The following is a 22,121-nucleotide window of genomic DNA, read 5'->3' as shown; positions in this document are numbered from 1 at the left end:
ATAGAATTATCTTTCCACGATAAAATGTAGATAAAAATATCGTCAATATGATAAAAAAATAACAAACAAAGAAATTACTAACGATTAAGAAAGAAAGAATTATGTATTACAACTTTTGATATTCGTAGTTTTTTTTATGTCGTAGTTTGTATCCGATATAACTGTTAGATGACTTTTATTACCCATCAAACTTGTACTGGTATGATTTGAAATTTTATAAACATTCAAGAAACAATTGATTGCATGAAATATTACATTATGACATATACGATATTCGATGCTTGTTTCTGAGTGGAAAAATTTTTGAAGCTCGACATATTTACTGTTGTTTGAGAAATGACGTTGTAGTAAACGGTTTTATAGTTCCAAATACTTGAATGCTGTACGTGCATGTTTTATACATATAAGTAAGTATTTATACATATGTAATAAAGTAAACGGATCCACATTTTAGTAGTCACAAAAAATATCTTTCTTAATTTTTGCATTTTAATTGAATCTCAAAGAGATAAAAGTTCGTAACGCGATATGCTTCAGTATGTTACAAACATACACACGTGATGTATAAGATTTTTTTTATATTAGAATTTGCACATATAAATTATAAATTATAAGCTATAGAATCTATTTTTATTTAAATACAATAATGGATGTTCAAAGTCAATAAATAAATCGTTATTATAGCAATTATCAATAGTAAATAACCTACGATACGTGAACATAATGTAAAGGAACAATCGCCTTAATTTCAACCTAACAAATAAAATACATATGTGTATCGTGAATGATGATAAAAGGAGGTAAATCACGCGATAACATAACGGTGACAAATCTGTGATAAAGTGGGCGTGAAGCAATTCGATCTACAATAAAGAATTTTCCGAATACTTGACGCATTAATTACCCAAGTAAAATGTCTTTTCCCAAAATAGCCGCTTTATCTTCTGTAAAGGACTTACCTGTATAACTTGAATGTAAAACTATTTTATCTTTGTCGATACGCGAACCATCTAATTATTTAAGTATAAAAATATCAGTTTTGTCAAGATAGTATAAACATCATGACTAATTAATTAGAAGCACGTATACCGTTTACTTATTCATCGTTACAGCATTGTTACAGTACTGTACATATGTTTGCATATTCAGATGTCTAATTTCTACTTCTGTATCTTCGTATTTTGCCGATGACTAATCGCGATGATTGTACGATGCATGGACATATATTGTTTTTCTGTCCTCTACCAACTCCATGCTTTTGTTAAATATGCGTATTTTATGTTTTTTTTTTTTTTTTTTAATGAAACCTTAGACAGAATAATTTCGCTATCCAACATAGACAAGAAGAATGGAATAGCTTACTCACTGAGAAAATTTATTTATTGTTAAAATTAATAGCTCATAGCAGGGAAGTATTTATAAAATCTATATCAATCTTAGACAATACTATATTCTTAACTTTGCTTTGTAGATAATATTTAATATAAATAATTCCTCAAACAAATTAATTTTCTATTTGTTTTCAAGTTCAACTAGCAATAAAGAATCAGCTATATTTATTATGGTGCAGGGCTATTGAAATGCATCGTACGAACTTGAAGCACGAGCGTAGTGGATGCGCGAAACTGGATGCGCGATGGTTACCGTAATGGTGCGCGATGCGCGAGGCAGACGTAGCGGTTGTTCGAACAGTAGTCAAGTATAGTTGTCGTTGATACGTTGGGACGCGGTTAGTTTGTTGTTGACGTGGTTTGTTTCTGTAACGCCTACGGTTGTGCAAATGAAAACGCGTAATGCCAGTAGCCGGCATTAGAATAGTGATAGATACGTAGATCGGTTTCTCGATAGGAGGAACAACAGATGAATTATCGTAACCGTACGCTGTAACCGAATCGAACAAAATGTGGAGTCCGACGCACGTTCAAGTGACAGGTAAGTACATACGAATCTGGAAGCAAATTCCTTGACGTAGCGGATAAGAAGGTTATTTGTGCGGCAGGTGGTTCGTATCGAAACAGATGTACCGTAAACCAATTACCGCTTACACGTAGGCTAGGTTACGTAGGTATCCTTCGTCGAATGTAGGCAATCGAAACCTTGCAATCTCGTTAATACGTTCCAGAAATTTATTTACCGGGACTCTACTAGTTGTTTCTCGTGCTGTCGTCTACCAATGTATATCTTTATAGTCAACGACGCATGTCTTACTCAAGCGACCTCAATTGTCACGGTATTTTTAAATGGTTAATGCGGATCATGTTGCGACGGTGTAATTTTTCTTAGCCAACGTGTGCCATCGCAAACGTTGGCAAAAGCGAATGTCGAAGAAAATTTTCATCGCATTCGAGTGCAGCGTCGCGTAACGCGATAGACAGATTGGGAAGAGACGGTGAAAACTCGAATACTTTAAAAACACGAACGCTGCTCCAATCGAAAAGATAATAATCTTACATGTGCACTTGCATGGTTTATCACATATATGCACGAACTTGCGCATTCTAGTTCCTTGGTGGATGTAAATATTTTCACTCTAGACTTTAGACGGACGTCTCGTATGAAAATCGTCTGCCACGATTTTGCGACGTCTCCGAATCGTGCCAAATTAAGGACGATGTACATATTTAAACCGCGCGCGGCTATCCATGGCTTAAATATACAATGAGTCAACTTCTGAAAACTGGTCGGCTTATTTTGTTTGTTAAAATTCGGCAAATTAGCACGATAAATACACGTCGATACAACTAATTCGATAAAGTATCATTACTGATATTAGACTATATTTTCGACGTGATTTCGTTTGAACGTTTAATGAGATTGTTTCTCTTGGCAATTTTAACGTATAGAGCATTTGTATGCGAGTTGACAAGCATTTAATACTTTCGTTTCGATGCAAAATAGGTAGAGTGTGAAAGCATATGTAGGAGCAGCTGATGATGTTCCCCCTTCTTATTCGTATATTCGAGTCCTCTTTCCAGGATCGTAGTTATATCCTTAAGTGCCCTTTAGTTTTCTATCCTGACTCCTCATTTTCCTTTATCTAACGTAAGCGACATTTTAAGTTATACTTTCTACTTTATCACAGCAGATAATCGCAACTTCTAAAAAACGGTTAATGAAGAACTTTATCTCCTTTATTTACAAAGATAGAAAGATATTTCCAACGGTCAATTTAAGGATTTGCCCTATGTCGTGTGATAAATCATTGCGGAATTTTTCACTCGTAGAAAAAAGAAGTATACCAGCTTAATTAGCTGTGATCTCGAACCGTTAAGAATGTTCCTTTCCGAGTAAACGGTATTCGGCTGCAGCTGTAACGAACGCCTCGCTTCGTCTAATCGAGTCGTGGAAGCATGCAGCGAGAGAGTTGATTTTCCCATCCAATTGGCTTTGTTCGGCGAGAAATCGAGGAAAACGATACATTTTATGCGATTGTAGAAAGAATTCGAGTCATCGAGTGCATTTTATGCATCGTTGTCTCGTGACTACGGTACAAAGCAAATATTATTATAGCAGGCTCGAAGCTAAAATTCTCTCTAAACGTTAGTATTTATTTTTGTAAACCATTGCCAGAGTATACCATTGTTTAAAATATACAATCAGACTGTGAATGTTTATGCATTTGCGGGAAATTTAAAACTGTAAAAATGCACACAACCCGCGTGATATGCAAAAGTACATAAAATATGTAAAGTGAAGCGTTCGCATCGATTAGCAGTTTAGTACAGTGCGTAATAACTACGAAAACGGAATCTATATATAAAAATTCTGTACGGAATTTCAATGTAGAAATAAATCCCTAATAGATCGTAATTTAATAAATTGATATGATATTTAAAAAAAAAAAAAAACTAAAGCAATAGAATCTGTATAGAAAGTTATTTTTATTCCTAACGCTAGCGGCGCTAAACATTAAAATATGAACTTTACTTCAGACATTTCATGTATTTTTATCTTCATCTATAATTTATACCTATGTTTACGTAGAAACAAATTTTTATATAGCTCCCTTTTACTTGCTGTCTCACTTAGCTGTCTTTGCTTACGTACGTACATTAAAATATAGAATTGCATAAAAATTCGAAATTTCCACACGGTGCACACAACCAAAAGAAGAAGATATATCAAACGTAAGTTTACGTGCCAGCGTTACGATATACGTATTGAGCGTAGAATTTATTTCCGACGTTGTACATATCCTCCATAAAAAGAAGTACGTAGCGCGGGATAGTCAAAAATAGCAGAATAGCAATGCTATACAAGCAAGATTTCGCGGTAAGAATGCAATAGAATAATGGAACAATAGGGAAGCGATACGTTCACGCTTTTACCGTGATAGGAAGCTATGTTGTGCTCGTCAGTCATGATGCGTTTTAACAAAATGCATATTATCTCAGATATTCTAACGATGGTTCTGTACTCTGGCCAGATGCCATTTCGTTTTATCGCGCATAATAAAATATGCGGCTGATTTGTCCGCAGCTACGCCTCTTTCTCTTTATCGTATTTTTGAGCGCACAAATACTTTCGCGGACAAAAGACTGTGAAATTTTAGCATTTATGTATGTTTTATTCGAACAGCTGAAATATAATAGAACTTTCTGTCATCAAGGAACAAATCATTCTTTACTTTTCCCTTTTCCCTAGAATTTAACAAAATGTTTTCTTTGTTTGCAGTTCAAAGAGCGAAGAACTTATTAACCAAAGGAAAACATAGTAAGTATCCTGATTGATCGTTACGACAACAATGGTACAACAACAATATTATTAGCGAAATGTTATAATACAAGAGTTACGTCGTGAACTTTGAATTATTTTCTTTTTTTTTTTTTCCTTAAGCATTTGAATTTTCTTATTTTAGCTGTACAATATCTGCATACAGACGAAATGCACATAACTAGAGTAGAGTATACTCGTATAGATATACAGCGTGTAACTAGGGTACAATAACTGTATACAGACAAAATGCACATAACTAGAGTAGAGTATACTCGTATAGATATACAGCGTGTAACTAGGGTACAATATTCGTATAAATGAAGGGTATATGAATATTTTTATTAGCGTTTTCAATTTTTGAGGAGAGATTGCAGATTTTTAGAAGGTTGTAAATATATAAAGCAAGCGAATATATTTGGTTGCACGATTACAGTTTCTATCGTCGGAGGCAAGTAAGGAGGAAGTCCCGGTAATCTGAGATTTCCTGAGTTAAGAGGTTAAGATTATCGAGCCTTTGTACGTTGCTTTATACATATGTTGTGCAGTTTAAACGGTTTTGCATGGTTCGCGAAATTCGATTCGAATTTAGCACAATGACGAAACACCGGTAAAATTTTGTCTTGCATTGTTTTGAAACTAGACACGCTTTAATAAAAAAAAAGATACTGACATCAACGAATTGTTACGTTTCCCTGCGCAATCTGACATATATGACGTAAAAAGACGGCTAAAACGACTACAATTTCAAAGACACTTAATATTAGGTCATTTCACGAGTAATGTCACGTTGCGACAAATTAAATATAAATAAAAGAACGATTAGGGCTGTCTGGACAGGAGAAGAGAATATCGCGAATGTAATTTATACGGTCAATAAGTAGACAATAAACGTGGCCTGTGCGATATTTTTAATATTCGTCGCGCGGCTTGTTAATCCTAACCTTGCGGTTAACCGTCACCACCCACGTTAAATGCTTCGATCTAACAACGCAGAGACCAACGATTGTTTCGTGACGATCGCGCTTGGCAAGGAAAAATACCAAACGTCTGTAAAGGAAAAAGCGTCGAAGGATGTGGAATGGCACGAAGAATGCGAGCTACTCATACCGGAACAAGGGAACACCGCAGAGATTATCCTTACGGCCCTTCATCGCAACTTCTTGGGTGTCGACGAATTCCTCGGCACTATCAGCATACCTCTCTCCAGTTTCGATGTTTACGAGAGACCAAAGAATAGATGGTACGTTGTTTGAGATTACATAATCATTTTCCATCATTGCATGAACATTTTTGATCTATTTATGATACGGAGTAAATTAAACGCTGAGAACGTTGATGAAGTTACACGAGAATTAAAAAGCAAGATTTTGTCTGAAAAGTTTCTAATTATATGTAGGTACACTCTTGGGAGTAAACCAGGCAAGGAAAATACGAAAGAGAGAGGAGAACTTGAAGTGAAGATAGGTTTCATCGTGAAAGCTGGTAGTTTGACCGATCTGAGCCACAAGGAACGTCACAAAAGTTCCCTTGGACAGTTATCCACGGCTGCCCATTCGATCGGTGGAAGTTTACTCAGTATAGGCAGCTTCGAGAAGCGTAAAGGTTTAAAAAAATTAGCCAAATCGATCGGGAATCGCGTGAAAGGAAAGAGCAAGCATAATTTGGACAAAGGAGATGACCTGAACGAAAAAGACGAGCGCAAGTTCCGCACCACGAGACAAGAACCTGGAGAAGCTGACCCTGGTGTTATTAGCGAGGACGAGGACGAATTTACGGTAACTATGAATCTATCGATTTGTTGTTATTTAAATTTCCTGTATAATAATTCACAGTTACAACTGTATATTTCAGTTTGACGATTTGTCCCACAAGAGCTCGGCATCGTCTTTAAATGCTCCGATTGTCGCCAACAGTAACAGTGTAGCTTCGATCGCTTCGAGTAACTCCTCCAGTAACAATTTCGAGGCACATCATGTACCACCAGCGCCAACGAACGCAGCACCCAACAAACCACCACGATTCTCTATGAGCGCTTCCACTACCTCCTTATCCAAAGTGGACAATATCAAAGAAGATGAATGGGGTTTGAAGCTTTATGGCAAACAAGTTAATAATAATGTTAAAAGGTGAATAAAATTGTTCTTACCGTGTGAAATCTCAATCTGAATGGAAACGATTGTATTAATACGCCGTTGATATATTTAGATGGGATAGCAAAGCAAGTCCAAAAATTGTGATAGACGAACCAAAGGATGAATATCGCGAATCGTCGCCTATAAATTCACCTTCTTCGACTTTGAAACGTCAAGAACTTCCAGAAATTCCGAGCCCTGCACCGCGTGAGGTATTGCTAACAAAGAACAAACTTGAAGATAAGTTTGCATCGACTAAAGAAAAGAACGTAAAAGAAGAGAAACTCAAAGAAAAGAAAGAAGATAAGTACGGTTGTTGGAGTCCTAAAGATGAAAAGCAATCGAGAAAAGACAAGAAGAAAGAAAAAGAGAATAAATTTAAAGACTTTAATGACGATAATAATTTGTCCGGGGAGAGAATTATCATCGGAGGTGAAGACGCGATTAAAACTACAGCATCGGTGAAAAGCCACTTACCGCATGAAATTCTCGCACAATTCGAAGGGAAATCGAGAGAGGTAAATACGCTGTGGTATTACCATTACTATTGTTATAGTAAATCGTCGGTTTTTAAATTATAAAAAAGAGATCTGCATAATATGCGACGATTAAATTTTTTCAATACAGGATCTCATCGAATTGACGCTACAGCTGCAAGCGGAAGTAACAGATAAGAAGAAACGTCTAAACGACTTGGAAGATTATATAGATGCGCTACTACTACGAGTAATTGAATGCTCGCCACGCTTACTGCAAAACCCATATCAATCACAGAGACGTTTGTCATCACCTGGTCATCAGTAGATAATTAAACAATCTTCCGTTCTGGTATTTTCAAATGTTGATGTTGAGATTAATTATGTGTTCGAAATAATTGGTGATAATTGCATACTGCTCGTTTAACCTATTTCGATCATTTCATACATTTAACTGCAGCTACTTTGTAGTTCGCGGGCTTTAATTTATTTTCAACTAACATTTATAATTTTTAATTTGCACGTACTTCGCAATGACATCGCTTCTTAAAATGTATAAACATTTGTTGAATTTTTAATGTTTTTTTATCGTTTCAACAAAAAATGTTTTATTAATGTTTATATATATTATATATATTTACACATATGTATAGTATGTTTTAGAGCGCGGCGAAAAAGAGCGGTGTTTGTGCCAACCGTTGTAAAATGAGAACGAAAAATAACAAATACCCCTAGTCTTCCCAACAAAAATGATTGATCCAAAAATGTTATTTCCGTCCAAAGTACGATCCCAACAAGTATGATTAAAATATTTGTATTTTTGAATATTTACAAGAGTATTTCTTCGTACAATATGTATCATATTTTCACAAATATATTTAAAATAAACATTAAACTATTTCACAATCTAATTACTCGTGTTAAGTTATTTCTAATCTACACGTATATATACATATGTCTGTACAATCAAATAACCTTGAATTACGTAACATTTCTCAAAAGTACAATAATTGCATTATGTACTAATAGTACAATAATAGTATGTACTATAATAAACATACAGATAGTATAGTTACATAGTCGAATGAATATTGGTACGTGGTCGATGTTTACAGGTTGTATAGTCGTTATTTATTCTAACGTACCCGTGGAGCGCCAAATAACGTGGTCGTTTCGTATTGAGATGTCCGTAGTACGATAGTCTGTTCGCTTATGTTTTCATTGGAGTTCCTCTAGTAATTTGTTTGTAAAAGTTAATATCCTATCAACGACTAATGATGAGGAACGATATAAATGATGACAATTCAACTAATTTAAACACAGTATCCGGTAAGTTTCAGCAGTTTTGTTAATATTTGCCTTTTGACATCGACCATGTGAGGTTAGATTTCTCGAAATAGGGTCGTTTCAAGGGGCACATAGAGGCATTGCAGAATTTTAAAGATACTCTTTTTAATGTTCACACTGTATATACATCAGCCAGTTCTATAATTTATGAATGATTAGAGATATTTTAGTTGTAACAATGATGCTGTTTGGAATAATTAAATTATGAATATTTCGCTGCCCTTATATATGTACCATGTGGTCGAAAAATATAATTTATTTTCACATATAGGTTAAATGAAAAGTCTTTCAACTTTTAAGTTTGAGTAGAGTGAAGAAGTAAGAAATTTAACAACTGCAAAATATGATTTATAGATTCATCCATGGAAACATGTACAGCAGGTCCCTTAGTCCTATATTCCACCGCACAAGCATGGGCAGCTCAGTTTCATCGCAGCCTTATGCCTGCCAGGATATCCGACGAATCATCCGACGAAGAAGATCTTTCACAGTACCAATTCGAAGATGACTTGGAGTATCTTAGGTCATTGGACCCAAAGGAATGGAAAGATCAAGACCATTATGCAGTGTTAGGCTTGAAAAAGCTTAGACACAAAGCAACCGAAGATATTATAAAAAGGGCTTGTACGTAAAGAAAGTTCAAAGTATACTCTGTAAAGGAATGTAGGTGTTATATCGTTCACTGTCGTGCCTAATACAATGATTAACCCGGTTGAGGAGTATTTGATGTGTGAATTACAGATAAGCAGAAAATTCTCAAACATCATCCCGATAAGCGGAAGGCAATGGGCGAGGAAATCCGGCCAGATGACGATTATTTCACCTGCATAACAAGGGCCTGGGAAATCTTGGGAAACCCTATGAAGCGGCGGAGTTACGACAGTGTGGACCCGTATTTTAGCGACGACTTGCCAGATGAAAAAGATTGTAAAAATAACTTTTACGTGCTAATGGGTAAAGCGTTCAAAGAGAATGCTAGATGGTCTACGAAGAAGCCGGTACCGCGCCTGGGTGGATCAGATACACCTAGGGATAAAGTAGAAAAATTTTATTCGTTTTGGTATGACTTTGATTCGTGGCGCGAATATTCTTATTTAGACGAGGAAGACAAAGAAAGCGGTCAAGAGTAAGTATACCACGATTAAATTTTTTCTGTATTTCTTTACCTTCTAACATATTTATAATCTGTGTAATTATTTTCCTAGTCGAGATATGCGTAAGTGGATCGAGAAAAAAAACAAGGCGACACGAGCGAAACGAAAGAAGGAGGAAATGACACGTATACGTACGTTGGTCGATATGGCTTACAATATAGATCCCAGAATAAAGAAGTTCCAGCAAGAAGATAAGGATAAAAAGACAGCAGCAAAAAAAGCAAAACAGAAAGCTGCAAAAGAGAGACAGCAAGAAGAAGAGAGACTAGCGAGAGACGCGGCAGAAAAGGAAAGATTAGAAAGAGAAAAACGGGAGATTGAAGAAAAAGCAAAATTAGATGCGCTTAAACAAGAAAGAGAAGCACAGAAGAAGGCGCTTCGTAAGGAAAGAAAGGCATTGAGAGATTTTTGTAAAGCCAATAATTACTTTGCTCAAAATTTAGAGGAAATTATTAGACACATGGAAAGCGTTGAAAAAATTTGTGAACTTTTTAAACTGGTTCAATTGGAGGAGGCGATGAAAAAATTACAGAGTGACGGTAGAACCGCGTTTATCAGTATCATGGAAGAAACTGAGAAGAAAATAGAAGCAGAACGTAGAGCCGGTGTTATCTCTAGTGATATGCGAAATACACCGGAAAAGCAAGTAAAATCTTACACTGCACCATGGAGTGAAAATGATTTACAGCTTCTTATAAAAGCCGTAAATTTGTTCCCAGCAGGAACGAATCAACGTTGGGAAGTAGTAGCAAATTTTATCAATCAACATAGTACTTCCTCCACTGGTGTTACACGCGATGCAAAGGAAGTTCTTGCAAAGGCTAAAGATTTGCAATCGACTGATTTCAGTAAATCTAGTTTAAAGGAGCAAGCAAATAAGAAAGCGTACGATAATTTTATTGCCGAGAAGAAAACCAAGGAATCGGTTGAGGACCGAATGCCAGCTGTTACTGAACGTCTGGATCATCCTGTTTCTAACGGTGTTAGTTCCGAACAAAAAGATTCTAAAAAAGAGGCACAGCCTTGGACTCCAGCGGAACAAAAACTGCTGGAACAAGCGTTGAAGACTTACCCTACAAGCGTGCCTGATAGATGGGATCAGATAGCAGCATGTATTCCAACTAGGACGAAAAAAGAATGCATGAGGAGGTATAAGGTACGTTTCGAAAAAGATATATTTGCAAATTTATTGTTTTTCTATATTTCTAAATTTCTATATTTCGATTGTTTGCAGGAGCTGGTCGAACTCGTCAAAGCGAAAAAGGCGGCACAAGTGATGAAATAATATTAGTCTGTCCTTAACATGAAAATTGTTTTTAACTTATTAAATTACAAACAAATTCATAATTGAGTTTGGAAGAAGAATGAATGTTAGCTTTTACCGAACGTCGGCTGTTGTATATACTTGTGCCTTGGTTTAATTTGTACATGCACAGTTTGCAACGGTTCTAGGAATTTTCTGCTACTTATACGCAAGAAAGCAATTACTGCACCTAGTGACTACATTAATCGCAATTGTTAACTGCATGGAAAATCGTGGTCCCAAGGTTCGAATTGACGCTCCCGAAAATTAACCTTTTTTTTTTTATATATAACAATTCTTCTGCAATCGTGCGATCGAAATGTCTTGTAAGTAATGTAAAATATGATACTAGAAAGCAATCGTCGTTTAGGTCGAAGCATACATACTTTATAAATAAAGACGATCGATATTTCGAAAACGCGTGTTTCCTCGATCTCCATTCCAACACAGAACTAGAACATGGGATGTTTGAAATTCTTATATTTTTAATTTGACACATTTTTTGACAACATTAACAACAACAATTGTTTGTGTTAGTTCCTTTCTATGCAGCGAATACTGTCCATGCAGTTCCTTCGTCGTTCTCGCCAGTCTCGTTTACACAATGTCGGAACCACATGCACGTATTTAGCATTCGAATGCATCTGCGCTCAACATTTCGCTTTACCCAAAACCGGTTTAAAATCTCAGTTAATTATCTTGGAAATCACATTGGACGAAAGGGTCGATTTGTTTCGAGTAAACGAAGCAAAGTATCGAGCGTAGAGGTTCATCGTAGATAAATCTTCGCGTGTTTGAAGAATAGAGAAAAAAAATATGAATACCGTAAAGCGTAAGCCTAATGGCTAAGTGAGTTTCGGATTTTTAACTTGCTTGGTTACGTGCCTTTCGACACTTTCTTCGAAAGAAATGTAAACGCAGAGTGACCGATGATTCTTTACGATCACGGAGACGCTTGTTTCTTCATTTTTACTCATTCATATGACAAATAAGTTGCGTTGTCTAGCTTCTCGCAAACGCAAGTGTCGCATTTCTTTTCCTATAAGTGTCACTGGTGCAAAAGGAAACTTGGATTCCCGTTTCGAGTTGCACCATTTTTTTCTCCCCTTTCCCTTTTTTCTTTTTTTCTTTTTTTTTTCTTTTTTCGAAGACACGGACAGTTTTGTAGCGTGCGATAAAAATCAACATATATTCCCAAACTATGCTCCGCCATTGCGTGTAATTTGTATGGTTTTGTTCCGACAGCGAAATGGAAAATCATTTTTTTTTTAAACGATGTCTTTGTTCATCGTGCGCTACAAATCATCGAGGACTGTTTACGGAAATAGGTGTAAAAAAGGAACGTTTCTTGACACGAGTAGGAAGCGGAAGAGGAGCCAAAATGGAAAAAAAACGGCAGTATTATCGTGTGCGTGTCTGTTGGTTGTGCATCTTAAGGTTGTGGGTCTTAACTCTGTAAAATTCCTACTGGACTAACGAGAGTCACAAATGCGCAAGTATTAGTTCCTACCCGTTTCTTTTTTTTCAACGAGATACATAGGTCGCCAGATCTGGCATAGGAGCATGTTTCCTCGACTTGAACGTTTGCGAACAGAGCTTCGGAAAATGTAAAAGTTACGACCCTATCGGTTCTAACATCGAAACATACAAATAATACCGTTACAGAAGATACACTTATGAACTAAGCAACAAAGAGAAATGATCGAATCGAAGATGGTTAAATTTAGCTAGATAGAAGTAGCCACATAAATTTGCATGATGTATTTCATTAAATTTTACTTTATTTTTAGTATTGTGAACTCTATCATTGCATTAGTAGTTAAAACACATTTAATTGTATTGTACGTATTATTTGTGTATCGTAATGTAACTGTATTATTCGTATAACCGGTTACTGATAGTTCGTAGATCGCCACCTGATTTACAGAATTCCGAATGTTTGCCTCTCAAGACCGTTATTTCTAATAATAATAGTCGTTAAATAACAAAAGAAAGTGAAACTAAGTAGTAATAGGGAATCGATCTGAGAATCGAATGACGTTTGGCGCAATCGAAACATCTAGTCACGTTTTCGATATAACTAGCATTGAAAGATTCCACTTAACCGATATAAATTTGAATAAAATTATAAATCTGAGTTTTGAAGCGTTAAATTTTGAAAATTAAAACAGAGAAATTCGCAAGTTGACATTTAGAAAATGTTATTACATAACGGATGTAGACAAACAAAACGAGGGAGAAATCACGTCATCCTTCATTATCGAAAATCGATGATCGAGAAGCGTCTTTGTCAACGTGCGTCGAGTGTGTTTCCTAAAACCGATCATAAGTTTACGCGAGCATCGTTCGTTACCGTGCCGATATAAGAACGTTTAGTAAAAATAAACGGTGCAAGTAGCGTGTGTGAGTGCCAAAGCTGTGCCACGAGATCGGTAGCACGGGTAAGAACGCGTCGAAGTGCAAGATTCAATTTTTTGGAAAGCTCGATCGATTGTTTATTTTATCTTGGGTTTCTTCTGAATTTCAGTTATTCCATTCTTCGGTGTATATTAACGAGCTAGGACAGTAAAATACGATTCTAATTACAACCGTTCGATACACGGTTTGTTACACGGTTCGTTACACGAATTGCATTTTTCGACAACGAAGCGATCGTAAGTAAGTATTTACTTAGGTGTAGGATAACGAGTGATCGTACTTGCGTCGTTAGAAACGCGAATCTTGCGCGTCGAACGTTTTATCCGATCGCTGACCGTTTCGATCATAAAAGATGGTCAATACCGGTTGTGTATGGTGCATGTAAAGTGTTTAGTAGTGGCACGATGAACGAGTAAGTTGGGTTCACTGGGCCGCAAAGGCTAGCGAGACCGAAGAGGAAGGCATTAAAAGGACTGGTTTCCCGCGAGTTTCGCGTCGCTTGCCTCTCGTTCAGTATATAGTGTATAGTATATACATACGTCATACGCTTCAATGATCGTCAGTCTCGTAACATAGAAAACGTTGGTCTTCCTAAACGCGTCTATCAAACACTTAAGCGACAACGGGTTATCGCGCGCCGCTATTAATCCGACATTACGATTTAAAGGTAAGAATTTTTTTTCTTCTACGCGTATATTCTACGGATCGGTGTAAACGCCACTTTACAACAGTATAAAAAGATCGCTATAGACAAATACATAATTGTTAAAAAGACGCTGGAAAAAACGAATACGAAAGGTCGACTATATATAACGCGAGTAGCATCCTTAGGACGATTAGTAATATCGTGCGCGACTCATCGTGGCAGATGTCGCTTCGTACGAATATTCGAGATCTTCGATATCCGTTTTTACCGTCTGTTCGATTTTTCTCGATCGGATACACACGGAAGTTGCTCTCTTTTATTCCGTCGCTCAAAATTACCGATTCGACGAAGCCGCGCGCGTTATTACACCGACTTGTCTCGGCTCCTCACACACACCACGTACCTATATTATCGTACTCCTAAGAAAATGTCCAAAGACGTGTCCTTCGGTTTGTTTGTTTGTTTGCTTGTTTCATTTTAAATATCGTTTTAGTTTTCTTTGGTTCCCTTGTCGACGAAGGGCTCGCGTCGGCCGCGGCTCTTCGAAAGTATTCTTATGTCTTACTCGAATGCGTACATGAATATACAATACCATTTACTATACATATACGTAAAAAGATCGGCCGTAAATATCGACATCTAATAAACGAACGTAAACGAACGAAAGATATAAGAAGAAACGAGATGGTCTCCGTTTTTCGAATCGGACGAGCGGAAAAGAAACGCAACACGGAGAAACGTAAAGCGCGATAAAGTGGGTAACGCGTTTGCGACGAGTCGAAGGTAGGACGCTTAGAATCGAAATGGTGTCGAGAGGAGTTCCAGAGAACGTGGTTCTGAGAAATATCATCGATGAAGATTATTGTCGAAGTCATTTCAAGGTACACGAGAGATTGAACGACGTTGATCGTTTCGGGCTTCCTCGATGATTCCGATACGTTCTCGACAACCACATCCGCCACGCTTTTCTACTTTAACCTTCTCGAGGATGCATTCAAACGAAGAACGGTGGATTCAGATCGTACTTTTGTCTTCGATCAAAAATCCGTGACATCGCTTCGCACGATCTACGTACCAAGCGTTCACGATGAAGTATTCCAAGTTGTATCACGATCGTTTTCGAATCAAGTTCTCGCGTCGACTCCCGAATCGGACGTACCCGGGCGACGGTCGGCGCGGAACACTTTCGCTACGTTATGGCGTTTTCGTAAACAAGCTACACGCACAGTCGATCCGAAATATTGATCGGAAATTGCTCAGCGCGTATAGGATTTTCAATGCGCAAAATGGCGTAATTAGTCGGTGGAATATCCGCAGAACCACGTGTCTATTGGATGTCTTCCACTTTCTTTCCTTTCCTTTTTTGTTTCGTCTACTCGGTTCTAGAGGTCGCGGTTTTCAACGTGTAACTAACATACACGTGCTTTAATCCGTGTAGCTTTTAATACATGGGCGCACACGTATCGAAATATTTTATTTCGCGCGATTATTAACGAAGCACAAAATAACCGAATATTCAAGTACATCGATGTCAGCGGTTTAGAGTTTCTTGTATCAAAATACGATTACTCGATTATACTTTGCGAACCGAAAATGCTCGTTATTGTAACCAGCAATCTAGAAAACCGTATGCTCGTTTCGCGAATTAATCGCACAAATGTAATCAAACGTATTTTCATACGCATCGATGCTCGAATGAAATAAAATACGACTGTACGTCGAGAGTTACTCGGATCAAAACACGGATATAATAATTACACGTGGGATGCAGACCCAATCTCTTTACTCGGTACCCAATCTTTCCTCCGATCGAATCCGATACTCTTCACGCTCGTCGTCCAAGCGCCTGCCCCTGGCTTCGGATGTCGCGTTTTCGCGAGGAACTCGAGCACACGAAATTTGCCGATAATCGCTTGGCCAACTATCGAACGAAAGATCGACGATCACGCGACACGTCGTTGCACGACTTCGTGCGTGTAAGGGAACGACTGCCACTCTTCACCGATTCGTTACTCGACCATGCCATATACCTAATTAATACGTAAACTATAGCCAACTATGCATACTGCGACAGATCTGCAGAGGCAGCTGTATAATTAGTGGAAACAAAAAACGTTAAATAATCGAGAGGCTCGTGCGACAGAAACGATCCTTATTAATAATTTAAATTTTTTAAATAATACGTTCCAATGGTCGCACGCGTTACTCCTAACGTTATGGGATTGGTATCGTAAAAAAAAACGACTCGCGTGTTGATTTATCGCCGAATGAAAATGAACCGGTTCTGTGGAAGAAAGGTTTTGCCACGAGGTTCGTAACTTGGCGATTCGATTACACGCGTTTCGGTTTGTCCGTTCGGGCAGGCCCTCCCTAGCACGCGCACACGCGTCAGTGTGTAGATACGCGCGTGCGTCTACGACGATATACGCGCGCGGCTGGAAATTTCGTTGGGACGTAATTCGTAAAAATTGGGAATTTTAGAGGAGAAGAGCACAGGCTGGAATTGTATGCAATAATTGTAGACGATACGCGTGAGTTATGAACATTTGGAGATCTGAACGATCGGGAGCAGGGGGATGAGAAGATTACGCGGACGCGAGACGTGACAGCGAGCTGCGAAAACGAAACTCGAGTCTAGCTGCTGCGTTCGAGTCGCGTGCTACCGTAAGTAGAAATATCGGCATCGGTGCGTAAGTGTAAATATAGAAGCATCGTTCGATCGTCCGGCGATCGTTCGGCTGTTGCCTGGTGATCGCGCCGTATTTAAAGCAATTTAAAATTGTTCTTTACGGATCGTGCGCGTACACCGGTTCACCCTCCGACGTACAAACGAATATCGCGGCAGTCGCGTTTATCGGCCATTCATCCTCGCGCATCAATTATTATACCCGCAACGTATATGTACAAGTACGTACGAATAATAATGGTAGTAATAATAGTAATGATAATAATAATAATAATAATAATAATAATAATAATAATAATAGTAATAATAATAATAGCAATAATAATAACAATGACTTTATGTGTGTGTGTACGTGTGTAATGTTTTAACGTGTATGCTTGTGCGTGTGTATGCGTGTGATGTGGCGTGTGCGTGAATGTGTGTGTGCGTGTGTAAAATATATATAACGATATATATGTATGCGTATATACATATATCGTTACAATACCGTAGCATACACACTCGCAACATGTTTTCGTAATTCGCGGTAATAGTACTTTGTCTAAGTTGATAAAAGTCTTCTCTGGTCCGAAAGAAGTTACAGATACTTAGGCACTTGTTATCTCATCTAGTAATCCATCGTACGAAGAGCAATAATGAGTTCAATTATATCCTAAACAACGGTAATCGAAGGAATAAGTGTTTTACGATAAGAACGAGAGCAATAAGGATTTTAATCGTTCGCGTCTCGCTTCGCGCCAGTTCTTTTCTCATCTGTTTCCGCGCCGTCTCGTTTTACCAACGAAGCTCGAAACGCGACACGCTCGCTCGAATCGAGAGGATCGCGCGCTATTCATTCGGCAACATCGTCTTCGCTAACGTTCCCAATTGTTCGATTCGCGATCGTGTCGGAAGCCTGGCTATCCCGATGGAAGCGTTCGTTGCCTCCACCCTTCGAGCGTTTTCGCCGCTTTTCGCAGTCAGCGTTCCAGCCCCGATGCTTTTCCTATCGACGCGCGATCGGTCGTTGCTCTCGTTGCTTTATTGCTTGCGTCGGCCGATCCTCTTTCGACCGCGTCGGAAGCCTTCTTGCCACACTTTTTTACCACAGTCACCCGCCACGTCTCTTGACCCGCTTCACGCCGCAAATCCTACAACGGCAGAAACATGGAACCCTCGTTTCCGCGGCAAAAGCTGCCAAACGAATCGAGGAGGTTCATCGCGTCTGCGACGAACGTATCGATCGACGAAACGATGCTTCACCGTTTCGTTTCGCTCCTCGTTTCGCTCCTCGTTCCGCTTCTCCATCCACTTCCAATTCCAACACCTACAGAGGCATCGAACTGCCTCGTATTTTCGGCGAAACGATAGACGATACCTGGGACGAGAGTGGTTCTCGTTCGACTAGATGAACGAGTTGGGAACACGATCTACGGGATGGTCGTCGCGTCGCTAAGACGGCGGCGGTTGTTGCTGTTGCGTCGACTGGTCGGAAGTGGTGCCCGTTGGCCCTCTACCTTGATAGTACGATCGATACTGTCGCGGGCCGGACGGTTGTTGCTCCTGCAGCGGCTGGTACCCGATGCCTGTCGCCTGTTGGCTCTGCTGGATCGGCTGATAGGCCGGCGTCCATTGCTGGTCTGCGCCCTGTTGTAGCTGATACGACAGCGGTTGTCCACGACGCTCTTGCAGAAGAAGCTGATGCGCCGCCCGGTCCATCTCCTCGCGCGTCATGTCCAGCGCTTCCTGCATCTCTCGCGACGTGTATCTGACAAAGTCCGGGTCGCAGTACTTGCCTAGTCCTTGCTCCACGAGAACCTACGGATAACGAAAGATCTCGTAGCGTCGATTGACGTGTAATCGCCTGCTGACTCGAGTAACGTCACGAAGATTATTTGAGTCGTACGATTCTTCGTATTTTTTCTTATCGCGGTTGAAAAACGTCACACGCTTCCTTCCTCTCGCCGTTAGGTCGAAGGCTAACGAACAACGCACCAAGTATACGGCGAGTTTGATCGTTTCTACGAAAAGTCGAGGATCGAAGCTCTGGCGACTCAAATAATTCAACGTTACTACTGTAACTGGAGTAACGCTTACCCGGCCAACCAAGCTTTCCGCGCTTCCGATGACCTCGAAGTTCGGCTTCCGATCGGCAGGACTGCCGGGTAAACTGTGGGACAGGCGCTCTGCGCCGATGCTTCCGTTACTCTCACCGGCCCAGGAAACTGACGAACGAGGACAGTCGTCAAGGAATTAAGCTCGCCGCGGTACGCTCTGCCTCTACGATCTCAACAGCGATTCGTGCCATACCGAGCAGTTGCGTGGTTAGTCGCGACAAGCGAATCACATCGCAAACGGTTACACGTTCAAACTGTTTGGCAGAACGCATGCTCCGAGCGAGAATCTCGTCGTGCGATACACACGCCATACAACGACCGCGTGTATCTTCGTGTCTGTGTGTTGCAGCGTCGCTGGTGTATCGCTGGTGCATCGTTGGTGTGTCGTTGGTGCATGGACGGTGCATCGTTGGTGCATGGTTGGTGCATCGTTGGTGTGCAATGATCGGGTAGGGAAGAAAATGCAAACTGTTTGGGTGCAAGTCGGAAACGCGCGTGCGTGCGAGCAGAGGATTACGACCGCGTTTCTCTTAACAATTAAATCCGATGGCTGTCGCTGACGAGCCATATTAGACCAACATCGATACGTTCACACCTATGGTCTCGCTATGGTGGCTTCTAAAGCAGCAACTAACACGACAACGTTCGGTTGTTCAAGCGCCCGGATGCTATGTTCGTTCGAATAGACAAGTTTCAGAAAGCGAGGATCGATCAACGAGAGATCCACCAACATTTTCCAGCAACTTTTCCTTATCTTCCTCGAACATACATCGACGCGTACGCGTACGAACGGCATGCGATTGTCGCCCGATCAACGAGACAGTTCATGCTGCTACGAAGCAATGCGGAGGAGTGTCGATGCCGTGCTATCGTCGTTAACCCTTTCGCGTCTACTTTGACGATCCGTCTAGCGATTAATCGCACGAAATGCAACGCGTACACGCGTTTACTCGTACATCCGATTCTCAGAGGAACGTTTCCATCGTGCATAGTAGAGAGAGAACGATTTTTCGCGAGATGAAGAGAAATTCGGTGGCGGAAGGGTTAAGCGGACGCACCTCCGACACACGCGCAACGAATACGTCGATGCTGATCCGACGTCGTTCATGCATTAACGTAGGTAAAAATGGCAAGTGACAAGCACGTTGGCGTCGATCGGAAGCAAAACTCGACAGAGCCGGAGTTTTCTTCCGGATCGAGCGGAAGGCAGTCTGGAGGCGAGCGTATGAGTTTGGAAGGCGGGCAGACAGATGGGAGCCTTGGCGATAGGCGTGTGGATCGCGTGTATTAGTCGAGGATTAGTCACCTCTGCCGTGGTAAGAGGCCCGATGCGATAGACAGGAGACGCAGACGCGGTCGTGTCGCGAGTCGACGTCGGCGAGGAAGCCGGCGACAGCGATCGCCTGGGTCTGGGCGAGCTTGAGGCCGTTGGCGACGCTACGCGCAAATCCGGTACTCGCCGACGTTGTCGAGCTGCTCGACTGTCCACCACCACCGCCGCCGCTGGTCTCGCGTTTCCGGAAACTGGACGGCGCCGATTTAGCGACCGGCGGATCGCGTCGACCCCGAACACGGCACCGAGACGCTACCGTTAACTCCTGCCTCAGCGACCCTCCGCGAAGTTCTCCGACCTTCTCCGAGTTGCTCCAACTAGACCCTCCGGAACCACCGGATCCTCCTGAATCTCCCGAACCTCCCGAACCTCCTGAACATCCTGAACCTCCTGAACCTTCTGAATCTCCCGAACCTTCTGAACCTCCTGACCCGCCGGACTCGCTATACTCGCTCGTCGCCGACGAATCTCCGTCCTCGCGATCTATGGCTGTCGTGTGTTCGGACGACACCGTGTTTTTTTTATTATTCCCGCGAACTCTCGATCCCATCGACTCTGAATTTCTACAGGGTTGAAGCGCGTCGTAACGCAACGATCGCCACGATTTCTCGGGCCGTTTCTCCTAATTTTACTAAACGATACTTCGGATCGATAAACGTACGTGTACGATTGCTCTCGGTGTATTCAAATCCGTCTAATAAGTCGAAATCCACCTCTCGTTTCGAATCGGCTGAGAAGCTACTCTCGATGTTTTTAATACAAAGCAGACTCGCGCAAGCGAGATACCACGGCGAACTCTTGAAACTCCTTTAATTTCCTTCAGATTTCTCATCCGTCCACAACTCTGGCTGAAACTCGCGTACCGTAAATCTACCGAGTTATTCCTCTTTTCAACTACTTTGGTCTTATGAGAAACGCCTGAACAATCGTGGCGACTATTACCACTAAAACCCTGTTGTACACCATCGTTCTATCGTTTCAATCGATCGATGGGAGACGAGATCACTTTTTCATAGAGAAAATAGAGAAAGAGAGAGAGACAGGAAGGAAGAGAGAGAGAGAGAGAGAGAAGAGAGAGAAGAGAGAAGAGAGAGACAGAGAGAATGAGAGTGTAAATCGTACCGTGATTACTCCAGACGGCACAATCGACGCAGCAGCCTCTAGTCGCGTAAGACCGTGTCCCGTTGGAGGATGAACCGAGGCTCGGGCTGGTCGTAGCGGTGGACGTGTTCGTGTACGTGGCGATCGACGTCGTTGCACTGGCGGACTTGCCGGATGAGATTTGCACGGAGTGCAGGGTGCCGGTGCTCGGATCAATGGACGGGGGTGGGTTCCTTCGGGGTGGTGGCGTCGGTGGCGTCAGCTGCCGCTCGATTCCGTCCTGAAGACTGCTTCGAGCAGCCGCGACGAGGTCGACGCGCGTTGGACGCACCGCGCGACACGGGCAACACCAAAGAACGGGCAAAAACCACTCTCTTAGTTAGTTACTGGCTTTCGACGTGTCGGCGAACCCTTGTCGCCGCGTCCTCGAGAACCCTTTCATCCAGGCACTCGACGATATCGCAGAGTCGGCGAAATTATTACACCGTACGTGTACATATATATATATGTATATATATATATGTATACAAACATATACATTAATATATATAGAGAAAATATTATCGATCAGGCGCGAGAACATGCAGTTGGTTGAGCAACGTAACGAAAAAAAAAAGACCGAGCTATCGAGAGTCGATCTCTTCGGTACCTGGGCTAACCTGGCCGATCCCTTGTCGATTCTCGGATCCATCGGCGCGCGTGGTCAGACGCCA

At 40.9% G+C, this 22,121-nt stretch overlaps 3 protein-coding genes across 22 annotated transcripts in view; 2 read left to right on the top strand and 1 right to left on the bottom strand.

Annotated features, from left to right (window-relative positions):
• Positions 1–1,620: 1,620 nt before the first annotated feature.
• Positions 1,621–8,235, top strand: LOC117237688 (rab11 family-interacting protein 2). The gene is made up of 7 exons (XM_033501958.1): positions 1,621–1,932; positions 4,675–4,713; positions 5,710–5,956; positions 6,113–6,491; positions 6,568–6,842; positions 6,922–7,366; positions 7,476–8,235. Exons 1-7 carry the CDS (start codon positions 1,902–1,904, stop codon positions 7,650–7,652), a joined length of 1,593 nt encoding a protein of 530 aa, XP_033357849.1. The 5' UTR covers positions 1,621–1,901; the 3' UTR covers positions 7,653–8,235.
• Positions 8,236–8,470: 235 nt separating this feature from the next.
• On the top strand, positions 8,471–11,546 carry LOC117237687 (dnaJ homolog subfamily C member 2). Of its 2 annotated transcripts, none has more exons than XM_033501957.1 (5): positions 8,471–8,653; positions 9,026–9,334; positions 9,413–9,797; positions 9,877–10,981; positions 11,060–11,546. In XM_033501957.1, exons 3-5 carry the CDS (start codon positions 9,457–9,459, stop codon positions 11,108–11,110), a joined length of 1,497 nt encoding a protein of 498 aa, XP_033357848.1. In that variant the 5' UTR covers positions 8,471–8,653; positions 9,026–9,334; positions 9,413–9,456; the 3' UTR covers positions 11,111–11,546. The 2 variants fall into 2 exon arrangements, with proteins under 2 accessions (XP_033357848.1, XP_033357847.1); XM_033501956.1 differs by having other exon boundaries at positions 8,473–8,653; positions 9,026–9,295.
• Positions 11,547–12,399: 853 nt separating this feature from the next.
• The window catches only part of LOC117237686 (muscle calcium channel subunit alpha-1), a 42,060-nt gene continuing 32,338 nt past the window's right edge, over positions 12,400–22,121 (bottom strand). For 4 of the 19 annotated variants that reach the window (XM_033501936.1, XM_033501940.1, XM_033501941.1 and 1 more), the window contains 4 exons: positions 21,430–21,758; positions 20,281–20,796; positions 18,955–19,082; positions 12,400–18,675 (listed from right to left, as the gene is read on the bottom strand). In XM_033501936.1, the coding sequence (XP_033357827.1) occupies positions 18,310–18,675; positions 18,955–19,082; positions 20,281–20,796; positions 21,430–21,758 (1,339 nt within the window). In that variant the 3' untranslated portion in view covers positions 12,400–18,309. The other 15 variants (XM_033501955.1, XM_033501939.1, XM_033501942.1 and 12 more) reach the window with 12 other exon arrangements.

This window comes from Bombus vosnesenskii, unplaced genomic scaffold (genome assembly GCF_011952255.1).
Source record: "Bombus vosnesenskii isolate JDL3184/JDL3185 unplaced genomic scaffold, Bvos_JDL3184-5_v1.1 scf7180000013397, whole genome shotgun sequence".
Classification (NCBI taxonomy): Eukaryota; Metazoa; Arthropoda; class Insecta; order Hymenoptera; family Apidae; genus Bombus; species Bombus vosnesenskii.
Note: the sequence above shows the minus strand (reverse complement) of the source record. Positions and strands in the feature narration are given on the sequence as shown.